Raw genomic sequence first — 17,048 nt, 5'->3', positions numbered from 1 at the left:
AGGGTTTTACCACTTCCCAACTTTATGTGAACAAGCCCTAAGGGCTCATTCACAAGTGCAGCAGGCACTGCTGCTTCTCTGAAAACAATCCAAATGTGCTTGACAGGATATGAGGAGGTGGTATGTTACCTCCTCACCATCTGATTTGAATCCATGATTGCCGTGCAATGCATACGATTGCTAAATGGTAGTACGGAAATTAGATGTTCAAATCAGGTGTGAGGAGGCAATACTGTGGCCGGTGATCTTTGACTTCTTCCATGTTATTCAGGTAGATCTCCACCTCTGTAAGGTTGCCTACCCTTGCTTTAGAGCCTTCACAATTGTTTGATTAACATACAAAGCTCTATTACTAATATACAAAAACATGAAAGCTGAACATACCAAATATACACAATAAAACCTTATGTCAACATTTCCTGTCTTGTCAGAAAAGACAACTTTGGTATATATTTTTTTTCTGAAAGTCTCCCCTTTGGGGTGCCGTTCTTTCTTAGTCATTTGTACTGTATTTGAATGTTCCTTTTTTTATATACTGTATATACCATTACTTATACAGTACATAGTAAAGGCCTGCATGCTGTACTGTATCTCTTCCCATACAAGACAATGGGAATGCAAAACTGGCTTGAAGCAGGTCAGAAGAATGTCAAATGCAGGTCACATACGCCTGTCAAACTGATGTCAAAAGCTTGCTGCATTTGCCCATCTAAGCCTATCGGAAGTAGCCCTTAGGCTAAGTTAAGCTTACAACACAGAGTTAAATCATATCTAAACCCAAAAACAAACATGTAATCTATTGCATCTTACTAGTCCTTAGATGTGGTGGCTGCATTAGTTTTCTTTTTTCATACTGCAGATATTTTCAGTCCATATCAGGAGAGCAGTCTGTGGTGATAGCCATGACTCCCACTGTAGATAACAGTGAAGGGTGACATAGCCATCCAGGGACAGAAAGTGTGTTATTTGCAGGATCACTAAAGAAAATAAAGCACGCTTGAAAAAAGAAAACTATTGCAGCCACCACATCAAGGTGACTAGTAAGCTGCAATGTATTGCATTTTTGGTTTTTGGTTTAGATACACTTTAAGCTTACAATATAGAGTTAAAGCATTTCTAAATCCAAAAACAAACCAGTACTACAGTGTGTACACAATTATTAGACAAGTGAGTATTTTGACCGAATCATCATTCTTATGCATATTGTCCATCTCCAAGCTGTATATACTCGAATGCTTATTGAATTTACGCATATCAGGTGATGTGTATTTGTGTAATGAGGGAGGGTGTGGCCTAAGGAGATCAACACCCTCTATCAAGGTGTGCATAATTATTAGGCAGCTTTGTTTCCTCAGGCAAAATGAGCCAAAAAATTGATTTAACTGACTCTAAAAAGTCAATAATTGTAAAAAGTCTTTCAGAGGGATGCAGCACTCTAGAAATTTCTAAGATATGGGGGCATGATCACATAACCATCAAACGTTATGTTGCAAATAGTCAACAGAGTTGCGTGTTTTTCAAACAAAGACACAAATTAACTACCAAACATTTGAGAAGAATAAAACGTGAAGCCCCCAGGAACCCATTATCCTCCAGTGCTGTCATATTCCAGAACTGCAACTTACCTTGAGTACCCAGAAGTACAAAGTGTTCAGTGCTCAGAGACATGGCCAAGGTAAGGAAGGCTGAAACCTGACCACCACTGAACAAGACAAATAAGTTTGAAGCGTCAAGACTGGGCCAAGAAATATCTGAAGACCGACTTTTCAAAGAATTTATGGATTGATGAGATGAGAGTAACTCTTGACGGATGGATGGCTCCGTGGCTGGATCAGTAATGGGCACAGAGCTCCACTTCGACTCAGATGCCAGCAAGGTGGAGGTGGGGTACTGGTATGGGCTGGTATTATTAAGGAAGAGCTAGTTGGACCTTTTCGGGTTGAAGATGGACTCAAAATAAACTCCCAAACCTACTGCCAGTTTTTAGAAGACACTTTCTTCAAGCAGTGGTACAGGAAAAAGTCTGCATCTTTCATGAAGACCATGATATTTATGCAGGACAATGCTCCATTGCATGCACTGAAGTACTCCACTGCGTGGCTAGCCAGTAAAGGCCTTAAAGGTGAAAGAATAACGACATGGCCCCCTTCCTCACCTGACCTACACCTTATTGAGAATTTGTGGGCCCTTCTTAAATGGGATATTTATGGTGAAGGAAAACAATACACCTCTCTGAATGGTGTCTGGGAGGCTGTGGTTGCTGCTGCACAAAAAGTTGATCGTCAACAAATCAAGAAACTGACAGACTCCGTGAATGGAAGGATTGACTGTTATTGAAAAGAAGGGTGGCTATATTGGTCAATGATTTTTTTTTTTTTAAAATGTCAGAAATGTTTATTTGTAAATTTTGAGTTGTTGGTTTATTGTTCTCACTTTAACAGATGAAAATAAACAAGTGAGATGGGAATATTTTCATTTTTCATTTAGTTGCATAATAATTCTTCACACTTACCGTTTCCCAATTGTGCACACATCGATATTCTCGTAAGAAAGACAAAACCTCACTTTACTTTCTTACATATTCAGGTTTGAGATTTATTAACATTTTGGATTCATGATCGAGAGCACTGTAGTTGTTCAATAATGAAATCCTCAAAAATACAACTTACCTAATAATTGTACACACAATGTATATTGCAGCTTACCTGATCCTGCCAGAAATGTTGTGCCCTTGTCACTTCCTCTAAGCTGAAAAGAAAGCACAAGCATCTTTATCTTTATTGTGTGAACTGCTAGTCCTGCCAGTTCACCATGTAATGGAAATGAACAAAAGCAGGCATGTTTGAAGTGCAGCCTGGTAAACAGCCATGCCTCTATAGATATGATGGAGAAACCGGTGTAGACACAAATGGACAGGGAATGCGTTACTGGCAGGATCACCTGGTGAAAATAAAGGAAAAAGCCTGAAAACAAAATCATGGAGCCACTACATGGACTACAGCTGCAATATATTACAGTTTTGTTCATAGGGTTGCATACAGCTTAACTCTGATCCTGTAAGTCAGTGTCCACAAGAGCAGGCATCTCTGTCGGGAGAGTTCCCCTTTATTCCTTTTCTGGTATCAGACCTCAAAATATTGGATTTCCCATCATTTCCTATCACAATAAAAATGGTCATCAGGACAATTAAAAGAGTGGACCTCACCAGCAGAGACAAAAAGTGGGCTTTAGATACACAACATTTTTATTTCTTATTATATGTGTACTTTACATGGTTTTATGCTGCATTTATGTTTTCTCACTAAGAAATTCTCGTACTGTTTTTCTTTTAACCATAGTGAATTATTTTCATTTTCTCTTATCAGAAAGCTCCAGCAGAAGAGATAACGTTTGAGACGTTAAAAAAAGCAATAGGTGAGTGAACCAAACTTATCGGCATTATTTTTTTAAAGGGGAATTGTAGTATTTTTGCAATTTTTTTTTATTCTATAGTGCTTCATAGGTTTTTGCACTAGGTGGGCTGGTTATCGGCTTTGTCTACATCTGGCAAACTCTAGATGTAGACAAAGAGAAATTTTTGCACCTGGGTTCCCAACCTTGTCTACCTGCCCAAATCATTATGACAGCCTTTTTCTTATTTTGTAAGTTTTATTATGAGTGCAATCTAATCAGCACTGAAAATGAAGGTAATACAGAACTGCAGAAATGGGGAGGAGGGGCTACAACAATCTGAGGCGTGCATAGGACCTATCAATCAGGATTCTTCTTCAGTGATAGTTTGTCCATTGTTACTGTGCAGATTGTTGCTCTGCTGTCTTAGCCAGTACCTCAGGGGAGGAACCTCTGTCAGCAGCTAAAGCAGGCCTTAGTGGCATGGTGTGAAGATGTTTGGGCTCTGAGTTTCGTTGGCTCTGGGTAAATGCCTCTACACAGCGCAATCTTCAGCCTCCCTGCTCTCCCCAAACTATGCTCTCTAAACACTGCACTTCCTCACACCCCAGACATTCTTCACCCCGCACACAGCCGGCTCCAGAACTGCAGCCAAGATGGTGCCTGGACATGAGGCCTCACAGCACTTCTCCCCTGCTCACAGTGGTGGCTCTCCTGCACCATCACCTCCTCGCAGGTACTGTGCCCTAGTCCCTTTTCTCCCTCCTGCTCAGTGGACAGGTCTCCCCCTCTAGCGGAGTTTAACACCGCAGATGCTGACGGGGACATCAGGGAACATTTCAGAGCTCTCATGCAAACAGGCTATAGAAGGGATCAGGGAAGACACTGTGGCCCTGGGGAATAGAGTAGAGGCCCTGGAGACCAATCATGAAGAAATTCTGCAGACTGTTACTACACTGCAGGAGACCGTTATACACTATGAAGATGTATTTAACTCCTTATTAGATAAATTGGATGACCATGAGAACAGAGATAGGAGCCAGAATATCTGTATTCGTGACCTTCTGGAGGCAACCCGCACACCTGACCTGTTACCTACGGTGCAAGGCCTGTTTCGCCAAGTCTTGGGTGATTCTGCTTCTGAAACGATTGAATTGGACAGGGTCCATAGAGCCCTCCTACCTGTTCCTCAAGCTGCGGATAAACCACGGGATATCATTTGCAAATTGCATAGATATTCTGTGAAAGAAGCGGTCATGAAAGCTGCTCACAACTTGCCACATATCTATTTTGATGGTGCCAGCATAGCCCTTTTCCCAAATTTATCCAGGAGGACTCTCATGCAAAGGCGTGCTGTTCGCTCCCTGCTAGATGCCCTGCGTGCAGTGAACGTGCCATACCGATGGGGTTTCCCTTCCCGGAATGGCAAGACCGCAATCCTGCATACTAAGGATGACCTATCGCACTTTCTTACAACACTGGAACTTTCACCAACTGATTTCCCAGACTGGATATTGCATACAGTAGTTCCATCCCGCTTCCGCAACGTCTGGATCGCTGTCAACAAGCGTCTTCTAGAAACCGCAGGAGAAACCGCACAGGCTGCAGGGGCCTGGACTCTGCTTCTTCTCCCCCAGCATGATTACCCTTGATCTCTTAAGTAAGGTTCCTCTCCCGCACTTGTTGCTCTGACAATTGTGGTTAGATTCAAGTGCTTTTCTCCTTTTTGCTTGCCTACTGCATTCTCATTAAACTTCTGGTATGGCTGTTATTCGATAGTTCATACGGGAAATGCATTTGTCAACTTTATATCTGCATTTGGGTCTTCTATTGTTGCACTTAGTTTTATAACAGTTGGTCATGCTTTTATTATTTGCACTGTTATAAAACATAACTATTATGCACTGCTGCTGATTTCACTGCTTTGTATATTGTTATATTTTACTGGATTTGCTCAGGGGTTGCTAAGTGATGTTTTTGCTATGTCCTTGGTCATTTCCCCCACATTAGGCAGGTCCTCTGGTGGAGGACTTACATGTTGTGATTTTGCAGTGGGGGTGACACCCTCGGTGAGAGGTTCCTTCCCTCTCTCCAGGGGTATCATGCCTTTTTCCCTGCGGACCTTATTATTATTATTATACAGTACTTATCTAGCCCCAACAGGTTTGCTCAGCGCTGTACATTATAGTGGGGGACAGTACAGTAACAAAACAATGATTGTTTTTCTTTTTCTCTTTTTGTTTTTTTCACTGGTTCGATGTGTTTTTTATCCGGGTGATTGAAAGGATCCGAACTCATCTGTCTGATAATGCTTATTCAGTGTATGTAGCCCTGCTAATCTGAAGGAGAAGTATGCTATACATAGTTGGTTGTGCACCCCTTTTATGCTGTTACCATGGCTAGAAAATTGAACATCTTGTCCTATAATGTTCGGGGGCTTTGCTCCACGTAGAAGAGTGGCTGCCTTTGGCGGGAATTGCGTCACCTGTCCCCAGATGTTATATTCTTGCATTAGACAGCACTTCACTGCCAACTCCACTCTCTGCATTCCTCTTGTGACTTTTGACCAATGGTATCATAGTACATCCCCTATTTCTAAGGCCAGGGGGCCGTTTCCTATTTCTCAAAGGTTTAATACATGGTCATAAATATACCTTTTCAGTGATTTAAGCCCCGAATTCCCATAGTATTAATTTCCTATCTACTACCCTTAAAAAATTGATGGATTTTAGGGAAGGTGTGGTGATTCTGGGGGGTGATTTTAATATTGCCCTGTATTCTTGTCTAGGTCCTCTGGCAAAACGTCTCTATCTTACCATGCATTAAAGCATGTTAAACAGCTTTTACATGCTCTTCACTTGGTGGACAGCTGGCTGGTGACACATGCCTGAGATAAGGACTTCAGCTATTATTCGAAGATGCATGATTCCTACTCGCGTCTAGATCTTTTTTTTATTGACCAATTTAAACTGCGTAATGTGGTTTCTTCTTCAATTGGTTCCATAACAATTTCCTATCATTCTCCTGTGATGTTGTCTATTCGCCCCCCAGCTGCTTACCAGACAAAGAAGGTGTGGAGACTTAATGAGAACCTGCTGGGTGGCCCAACTGTTTTTGAAGCGGTCTTTCGTTCACTACAGTTTTACTTCAAAACTAATTCCCCTGAAGACATGTTTACACAGGTGATTTGGGAAGGTCACAAAGCCGTGTTCAGGGGTGAACTGATAGCCCATGGCTCTAGGATTAAAAAAAGAAAAACAGAGGGAGATTGTGGAATTGTTAGATAAAATTCATGCCCTAGCACTTAAACATAAGACATGCTTTGACCCTTCAGATGCTCAGGCGCTAGAAACCTTGCACACCACACTCTCTCACTGCTTAGACCGTAGAGCCAGGGACAAACGTAGATTCTATGCCCATCGCTTTTATGAACGTGGGAACAAATGTGGCTGCCTCCTTGCTAGACAATTAAAAAAACAGAAGGCTATACGTCATGTTCATGGCTTGACAACACAGAATGGACAAGTGGAGGACACTCATGCTATCGATGGACTGTTTCAACAGTTTTATGCCTCTCTTTACAACCTCCCTACCAACTCCCCTACTGTGGATGACATGACTTAGACTACTACTGTGCAGGCCTACATACAGGACTCCGCTTTCCCTGCTTTCCCCTCATATTATTGAGGAACTAGAACTCCAGATGACTGCTGAGGGATTGGGAAAGGCTTTGCTGCCCTTTCCTTGGGCAAAAGCTCGGGACTGGATGGCTTCACTAATCAAGATTATAAGAAATTCTTCTCTATCTTTGCCAGCCCAATCTGTAGTTATTTTAACTCGCCACTAACAACCCATTGCCTCCAGAGGCTCTCCTGGCCCATATCACCATATTGCAAAAGCAAGGCAAGGACCCTTAATATTGTGCCAACTATAGGCCCATATCTCAGTCCCGGTACTTATGACAGAACTTCAACAGTTTGGTATCTATTCCAACTTTAAAATAAATTATAATAAATCTGTTGTGCTTCCCATCCATGTTCCACCCCCCATTGTCTGAATCGCTGCAACAGTCTTTCCCCTTCATGTGGCGGAGGGACTCTTTATCGTACTTGGGGATTCTCCCGACCCTAAACTTTTATATGACCTTAACTACGTCACATTGCTGACTGGCATATTAAAGGACTTACAGCAATGGTGGATCCACTCCTTAACCTGGTTTGGCAGGGTGAGTGACTTAAAAATGACGATCCTAGCAAGGATTATATACTTTTTATATACTATACCTATTACCTTGCCCCAGGCCTTCTTTAAACGGCTCTGTAGGGCATTTTTTACTTTTATCTGTCATGATAAGCACCCTAGGTTGGCACACGACATCTTACGTAGACATAAGAAGGATGGTTGAGTAGGGCTCCCGGACATGGCTCTGGTGCGCATTCTAAACTGACAGCATGATGTCCCGACTAAACTGTGAGTTTCATTAGAGAAATCAATTGCGGGGAGGAATCTAGCGGGTATCCCTTGGATCCCAACTGCTTCCAGAGGACTCTCTGACTGGACGTCACCCCTGACTCGAACCACATTGGCAGTGTGGGATAGAATGAATGGGTCCGGATTATATGATCCTGGGACATCCCCATTAGCTCCACTGGGGGGTTATCCTTGGTTCCCACCAGGAAAGGATCTTGGATTCTTTCGCTCCTGGGGAGTGGATGGAGATTTTTCCTGTGCCAGATTTGCCCCTCAGGGTACCCCCTACCTATCCATGTATTACGTATGGGACTTTTCCACTTGCAGATTGGAGGCACCGTCAACTGACTAACTTCTTAACCGGGTTGGACCCTAAGCCGCGACCTAGACATACCCTTACGACATACGAATCTATGTGCACTAGAAACCCAAACTCTAGACCTTTATTATCCCAAATGTATAAACTAGTGTTGAGTATGCATTCTACGTCGGTTCCGTATTACATAAGGGAATGGGAAAAGGAACTGGCCTTGGAACTTACCCTACTTCAGATACATAGGATTATTAAATTGACGCGTACTTCCTCCATCAGTACCCGTATCCAGGAGTCTTCTTATAAATTTCTCACTCGATGGTATAAAATCCCATCCCGTTTGGCGCAGATATTTCCCACTGCCAGTGTTCGCTGTTGGAGAGGCTGCGATCAACATGGTACATTTCTTCACCTTTGGTGGATCTGCCCCAAAATTAATGCCTTTTGGGATGCAATCACTCCTTGGATCCAGAAACTGACCTTAAGCCACACAGAGAGACCTCCCTTTGCCTCCTCTTTCACGTGACCTCATCTTCTGTGAAGTTGCATAAAAAGAGCATCACTCCCCATCTACTGGACGCAACTATTTCCTTGATTTTGTTGTTTTACCCACCTGGGTGTTGTTTGTTCCTAGAGCAGGGGATTTTTCTTACTCTGCCTTATTTCCCTAATCCCCCCCCCCATTTTTTTTTCTTTCTTTTTTTTTTAGAGGAATTGTGTTCCTGGGTAACAATGGTACCCAGCTTGTGTAGGGCTTACAATCAACATTTATGGTTTATATCTGCTGCTGTATGTCCTCTAGTTTCTTGTTTTTGTTTGTTTACCTGGTCACTGTGAACATATTTGGTGATACTTTTGTATAATCTGAAAATGTTAATAAAGATTGATTATAAAAAAAAAAGAAAATGAAGGTAATACAGTTCTACTGCTTATTTCTATCTTTTTTTTTTTTTTCAAATTCGGGATATTAAGCAAGGAATTAAAATATCCCGCTTATAAAGTAGATCATGCAACCATGAACAACGATCGTCTCCTTGCAGGGAGCAATATCATATAATGATACCCAGAATGTGGTTGCTTTGTACAGTGCAGAACAAATCTCATTATTTTTTGCATGCATTACTGTAATGCACTATTCCACCCCAGACATTTATTTCTGCAATCTGAGAAGCCCTGTTTCAACAGAGGAACTCTGTGACCTCTTCATGTGACTGGCAATACTGGAAGCAGAGAGAGCAAATTTGCTTTGGCTGAAAAAAATACTGTATATTCCCAGTGGTACTGTAGGGTGTTTTCTGGATTCTGGCTGCTGATAAATGCAGATAACTTTTTCGCTGCTTATCATTGACAATTTACTAATTTCTTGCACTTGCTGCCTTTGTTCTTTAATCCCTTAACTCATAGAATGCAGAGTATTCTCACGTGAAGTCCTTAATCCAAGACATTATTGTAGCAATTTAAGGTGCCTGTGTGCGCATTGTTGAGAGTAGGCAATTTCACAGGTAAACATGCCCATGGAAGCATGTCCCGAACATGGTCAGGCCAAAGAGTAGGCAGAAATGTTAATCACCTTGGGCACTTCAGTGGTAGGAGGGTGCCAAAAGGACAGGGCCTGCAACCCATGCAATTAGGGGGGATAGGGAGGGGGCACTCTGGCCTTTACTCCCTGAGTGCTAAAGGATCTTGCCCAGGATGCTCTGTGTGGTCAGGCTGTTACAGGCAACATCACATTTGAGATGCTGGGGGCTAATAGGACTGCAAAGAAAAGATCACCTGATCCTAAAAGCTCATTTACCACTGCCAACTACTGTCAAGGGGCATAGAGAGCATGATCAAAGTGCTGTATGGTAGGACTTTGCAGTTGCAGATAAACAAAAATGTTTAGGATAATAGAAAATAGAAAGAAAACACAGTAGGAGATTGCTGCTGCAATTGTAGCGGTTAGACCTAACTGAGAATACATAATATGGCAGGGCGCGGGTCCTCCATATACTGCATTGTTGTGAAGAATCCACTAGAAGGCACTTGATGCAGTGTTTCTTTGTTCCATATCTGCTAGTGGATTCTGTCTAGAATTATATGGAGGCTCAAAGGCAGTAACAACAATAGCTTAGCCAAAACCTAAACTTGGCCTTTTACGGTTTTCTACTAGAGGGATAAGACCTTCCTGCATAGGTTTCATACTGCAATAAATACCCAGCAGTGATAAAAGCTTGCTCCACTTCACCCACAATGCAGAAATCCAAAGTTGCCCTCTAAACATAGCAAAAACTTTTCTAGTTTACATTAGATGAACGATTTTTTTCTCCCATCTTGCATTCCAGCGTCTTAATCTTATAACATTCATCTTTGTTTATTTTCATTTTTTTCAATGTTGCAAAGAGCTGTGAAATACTCTGTGGTTGCTTTTATTGGTATGTCTGACTAGTACCTGAATTCTTTATGGCATGGATTCAACAAGGCATAGGAAGTGTAGCCTCACACAGACTTGATAGTGATCTAGCAACTCCAGCTGGTTTGTCATCATACATTCATGCTGTGAATCTTCCAATCTTACCCTTCATTTTTACCATGTCACCAGTCTACCTCATCCCAGGACCTTCATTGACCCCTGCCACCAATCTACCTCATGCCAGGACCTTCATTGTCCCCTACCACCAATCTACCTCATATGAGAGCCTTTCTTTTCCCATGTCATCATTCTTATCTCATCCCAGATCCTTCATCTAACCCTGTCATCAATATACTTCATCCCAGAGCCTTCACCTCTTTCACCAATCTTACCCTATCCCAGGGCTTTCATCTTTGCCTGTCACCAATCTACCTCTTTCCAGAACTGTTCTCTAACCCCACCACCAATTTACTTCTTCTCAGAGCCTTCATCTAACCCTGTCACCAATTTACCTTTTCCCAGAGCCTTCATCTTCCCTTGTCACCAATTTACCTCTTTCCAGGGCCCTCATCTAACCCTGTCACCAGTCTACCTCATCTTAGAGATCTCACTAATCTTACCTCATCCCAGAGCCTCCATCTAACCAGATGACCGTGTCACCAATATTACCTTTTCCACGAGCCTTCATCTGACTAATCTTACCCCATCCCAGAGCTTTCATCTTCTCCTGTCACCAATCTACCTCTTCCCAGAGCCTTCCTCTGACCCTGTAACCAATGTGAACTCATGACAGACTCTTCATCCTCCCATGTCACCATTACTTATTCCCAGAGCCTTTATCTTCCCTGTCACCAATATTTCTTTTCCCAGAGCCTTCTTCTTCCCCAGTCACCAATCTTCCATTTCCCAGAGCCTTCATCGGACCCTGTCACCTACCTTAACTCATGCCAGACCCTTCATCTTCCCTTCTCACCAATACTTCTTTATCCCAGAGCTTTCATCTTTCCATGTCACCAATTTTACTTTATTCCCGAAATAGGCAGGCAGAGGACAAAGGGCTAGTTATCAGTATTGCACATAGTTTCTCTGCATCTGATGTTTTTTCCGCATTACTGACTTGCCATGCCTTGTTCTGCACAGAGGCGGTCATCTTGGTAGAGGAGCAAGTTTTTGCTTCCTCGTGTCATTGCTGCCCCCTGATCACTGGTGATGTGATTACTCATGAGTGAGGATCAAAAAGCAGAAGGAGAGGTAGAGGAAGGACAGATATACATAATGAACAAAGCAGAAGAATGGAAATTCTTACACTGTAGGTCCTCAGGTACAGTTTCCCCTCCAGTAAGGAGAACAGTGATAAGCACAGCAGTGACATCACCAAATCTCACTCCAAACCTGGCAAGACTAGCAGTCAGATCTCACAATGAAAATTTACAGCTTTGAGGTTACAAAACAGGTGTAGGCACTGGAAGTGCAATGCTGTTTTCCAGGAGGACGTCAAGATAAAAGGTTGATTTTCAGGTTACTGATTAAGCACATACCTCTCTTCTATATATTTCCAATAGGAGAGATGATCGTTTTAGGTTCAGATTTGCTCTAATTAACATGTCCTTTCAATTCTAACATTCAGTCAAAGAGCACCTAAGCGCATTTGCCATTGTTTGCATGCTTTATGTATTGAGTCGCAGCTACATCATTTGCTGCTTGGTATGCATAATAAAGTGACCGCTGAGTGAGGTACCAAAAATAAAACCTGCTTTGACATTTTTCATTTTTTTTCATCTGTCCTCTTTACAAACTCTGCTCACTGTGTTTTACTGCTTGTAGTTGACAGTGTGGCTGTGGAAGAGCAAGAGCGTGAGCGGAGGCGGCAAGTGGTTGAGAAGTTCCAGAAGGCTCCATTTGAGGAAATCGCTGCTCATTGTGGAGCCAGGGTAAGACTCAGAAAACACACACCTTTAATCTTTACAAAAAGCAGAAAGGCGTAAGGATGATCCCTGCGGTCCAGAGAAAACTTAAAGGGTTAATTCACCTTACCAAAACCTCCTATGCAGTTAATGGACCCCTGTAGATAAAATTAAACTGTGCAGCTTTGACTAGAGTTGGATAATGCCTTTTGTGACGGACCACCTCTCACCCCGATTGGATGAATCCATTACAGAACTGTTTCCTCGCCGCTGGGACACATGACCAAGGCATTTTAGCTGGGCATTGCACCCAACATTAGACAGCACTAGCTTAGATGCAAACTGGAACTCTTTATTGAACAGAACAGGAGGTTTTTATATATATTTCAGAAATAGGGGCAGTACCTGCATGAACAATAAAACAAATATTATACATTGGGATAAACATCATACACTGATTAGATAATGAAGTGACGTTGACACAAGGCTAATCCCATCATTTAGGCACCTCTAGGGACTATCTGACAGAAACAATAGGTGACTCAATTAACTCAATTAACAGTGGGACGAGGACACAGTAAACACATCCCATCTTAATAAACAGAATACAGCAAGAATCCTCAGCATCAGGTTGTTTTGAGCTGATTAATCAGGGAGCCCACTCAGACAATCCAGTGCCTACATAGGAATACACATGCTGCCTTTCAGGTGTCTGGCCACCACCGGTGCAATCTGTCCATCATGAGACAAAACTCATACAATATTCCAACAGTCTGAAAAAGTGTCATTAATTTATCTTCATAGATTACTTGAGGGAGATTGTTAATAAGCATTTCTGTTCCAAATAGGGATGCTTCTCCAACCCAGTCCGCATGAGGGTCACCATATTTCCTCTGACCATTAACCTTTACAAGATTAATATTACATCTTTCTATCCACTCCAGAAGGGAAGATTTATTGTCTTTATGCAGAGAATTAGTCCAAGCCTCGCTCTCAGCATTAATCACATTGTTGTCCATCATTAAAGAATGATCTGCTCTCTTCATGGGCCATAATTAGTGGGTAGAAGGCTAGCTCCTGGTCCCATCCAAAAGCCAAAATATGGGTCTGTCACATATCTCCCCCCTCAAAAGTCGGCTAACCAGGTCCCAGACCTCCACCTGGTCTGGACATGCATTAGTCGGGCAGAGTGAACCCACATATTCGGTCCACACAATCGCCATTCTTGTCTGCAGGGAAGAGCTGTCATTGGTAGGTGAGGGGCAGAGGTTGTAGACCCGCTGTCCGGCTACCAGCGCTTCAGCTGATAAGTATTTAATATTCCAGGGCTCAGTCGGCCACTGGAGAGAGACCCAACTCCCTGGAGACGTGAACACACTGTAGGTGCTGGACAGAGACAGTGGTGCTCTGCCCTGTTGCCAGCTCTTCAGCTGGGAGGTCTTTACCATTCCAGGGCTTGGTCTGCTGCTGGGGCTAGGTGCTAACTTCCCCAGCTCCCTGGAGCCATGAAGACACATTCAATGCTAGGCAGAGGCCAGTGGCACTCTGCCCTGTTGCCAGTACTTCAGCTAGGAGGTCTTTACTTTTCCAGGGCTCCATATGCTGCTGGGGAGAGGGGCTGACTGCCCCAACTCCCTGGATCTGTGAAGACATGGGAGGTGCTGGACAGAGGCCAGTGGTGCTCTGCCCTGTTACCAGCGCTTCAACTGGGGACCCCACATCCTTCACTCTGGCTGACTGTTGGGGAGGGAGAGATACCACTTCCTCTTCTGGACTGTGGAACTGCCGCTGGGGAGGGAAGATGACCACCTCAGTCCCCCAGTCCTCATGAGGGCCACCACATTTCCTCTGACCATTAACCTGTAAATGATTAGAGTGTTACTAAACCCAGAACCATACATTCACTATATGTGCTCTCCCACAGTACACAGAAAATGGGAATGAAACTATTTTAGTAAATATAAACTGCTACAAGAATACCTTTTCTCATCAGCAGTTAGAGCAGTAATGTGACTTCTGTCAGTGTCCAGCAGAGCACTGGTTAAAACTTGTAGGAGGAGTTTTCATTCTCCTGTAGCAAGATACAAGACCTCTGACCTCTGTCTGGGGAGTGCTGATTGGCCCTGTGCTGATCACATGCACTTTCCCAAGATTAAAAATACTCTCTAGCAATGCACACCAAACTAAGCATGTGCAGCTTGTCCCTAGCCTCTGTTCTATCAGGAGATATGTGAGAGACATTGGAAGAAGGGGAGGATCAGAGAAGAAAGGATCAAACATCCTTTTTACACAATGCAGAGGATTAACTCCTTAGGTTCCACAGTGATTATAACAAGCATGCTTTACTGCATATACAGACTGATTTCACTGTTGTGGGTTTAGTAACACTTTACTATTACACCTTTCCATCCAGTCCAGAAGAGAATATTGTATTGTATTTATGCAGAGAATTAATCCAAGCCTTGCTCCCAGTGTTCATTCTCTAATGATGGACAACAATGTAATGATCTGCTCTCTCCATGGGTCATAATCAGTGGGTAGAAGGCTAGCCCCCTCCAAGAGCTCCTGTCCCGGTTGGGGTTGTCACACCCTTGCTATAGGTGTAGGCCATTTCTGTATCTCCAGAAGCTTGGCTGACTCCCAAAGTTGCTATCATCAAATCTTGTCTTATTGCTAGTACTTGGCTAAGACACTCCCAGATGTTTTTGCTCAACCCCACCATCACAGGAGTGAGCTTTGAAACTCCCACGCATGCATGGTCCACTATCTCCTCCATTGCATTATTGCTGAGCTCAGAGCTACTCTGATGGGAAGAGAGAGCACATGTAAGAGGGTTTGAATCAGAGAAAGAGCTTACTCCCGTGATGGTGGGGGTGAGCAGTAATTGCTGTGAGTGTCTTAGCAACATCCTAGCAACAAGGCAGGACAGGATGATGTTGTCTCTGGGAGTTTTCCAGCCAAGCTTCAGGAAGTACGTAAGTAGCCTACACCTATAGTGAGGACGTTTTTCAACTTTAATCAAAGCTGCACAGTTTGTTTTTTTCTTCAGATGCCCCTTATCTGCATGGGCAGTTTTTGGGTGAAGGTAAACTAACCTTTTAAGTTTCAGGACTGAAATATGCAAGTAGAGACATGTTCATTTAAACATGTGCACATATCACTGAGCTCTGATGAAGGAAGATCATGTTTGCCCCTGAAACCCATTGGATTTTTTTATGTGATAATTTTACGAGCTACTGAAGCATTTTTGGACACTTGGTCTTTTAGTGTATATACATGTTTTGAGTCATTGTCTGGGTACCCCCTGTGGAGGCATGTTCCACATAAGCAGCCTTACACTCCAATCACATCGGGTGCAACTTGGCATGCGATTTGCATGCCATGTGACTTGCAAATTGTATGCCAAGTCACACCCTATTGTCCGCTATTAGAGCAGTCATATCGGTGCGGCTCCAACCAAGTTTCTAGTGCATGCCCTACGTTTGTTGTGAATTGCATAGACATCTGTGTCAGATGTCTTGTAAATCGCAACTGAGATCGGCATGTCACCCGATTTTTAATCGTACGACTTCACTGTACGGGGCTTACCAGAGTAAGTGATTATGGACTTTTCTTGTGCTGGAATGAATACGTTTTGAAGCCCCAGCACCTCTTTGATATATGTTATTGGAGTCGCCTTTATTTTTTTGGTGTCAGTGGAGTAGACTTTGGGGGAGATTTACTAAAACTGGAGCACTCAGAATCTGGTGCATGGAAGCCAATTAGCTTCTAACTTCAGCTTGTTCAATTAAGTTTTGACAATAAAACCTGGAAGCCAACTGGTTTCCATGCAGAGCTGAACCAGATATTGCACTCTCCAGTTTTAGTAAGTCTCCCCAGTTGCTGCCCCTTCTGACTATTTATTTTATGTTTCCTCTTGCAATGTCCAATAAAAATGTTCAGCTTATATATAAAGGATTTGAAATGGTACCAAAAAAAGTTTGAAAGCGGTTGGGCCTTGTCAGGTGTTGGTGGTTCCTGGAAGATTAGATTAAAGCATGTATTTTAAGGGTAACTAAAGAATAAAATAAATGTTGAGAACCAAAAGGAAAGAGAACTGGAGATAAGGTAGGAGGGGAAAAGGATGTAAGTGGTCACTCCAATAAATAAATGACAGGTCATGCCACCAGCACTTTTTTGGAGAATTTGTATCACATAGAAATTTTGTTTCTTTCTTTGCTGCTTTTTGTTTACTTCTAATTTACTTTTGCTGCACCTTATACCATTTCTCTTATTTTTCTAGGCCTCGTTGCTGCAGAGTAAACTAAACCAAATCTTTGAGCTGACTATACGGTAATAATCTTCATGTACAGCTTGTGAAATAAACCATTAAAGCTGAACTCCCAACAGCAAGATATACAGATTAAATAGGTTTATGAGAGCTGTATTACCTGCTGAAGGATTTGTATTTCTGTCTATCCAATTCTGAGATTTACACAGCTCTGCCACACAACACAATCCTGTCTAGCAGGGCTGGAGGCGAGACCTGATTTTTTTCTCCACTGCAGTTCAGTAACATTTACAGGTCTTGTCCCTCCCC

At 42.8% G+C, this 17,048-nt stretch overlaps 1 protein-coding gene across 2 annotated transcripts in view; it reads left to right on the top strand.

The window, feature by feature from the left end:
- Nucleotides 1–17,048, top strand: part of LOC149453567 (protein EFR3 homolog B) — a 374,541-nt gene that overhangs the window by 349,797 nt on the left and 7,696 nt on the right. For both annotated transcript variants that reach the window (XM_089688184.1, XM_089688185.1), the window contains exons 20-22: nt 3,366–3,414; nt 12,390–12,496; nt 16,752–16,801. In XM_089688184.1, coding sequence (XP_089544310.1) covers nt 3,366–3,414; nt 12,390–12,496; nt 16,752–16,801 — 206 coding nt within the window. The remainder of the gene's footprint in view (nt 1–3,365; nt 3,415–12,389; nt 12,497–16,751; nt 16,802–17,048) is intronic.

This window comes from Staurois parvus, unplaced genomic scaffold (assembly GCF_062004578.1).
Source record: "Staurois parvus isolate SC_StPar_1 unplaced genomic scaffold, SC_StPar_1.0 ptg000448l, whole genome shotgun sequence".
NCBI classification, from domain to species: domain Eukaryota; kingdom Metazoa; phylum Chordata; class Amphibia; order Anura; family Ranidae; genus Staurois; species Staurois parvus.
This window is presented reverse-complemented; position numbering and strand designations above follow the sequence as displayed.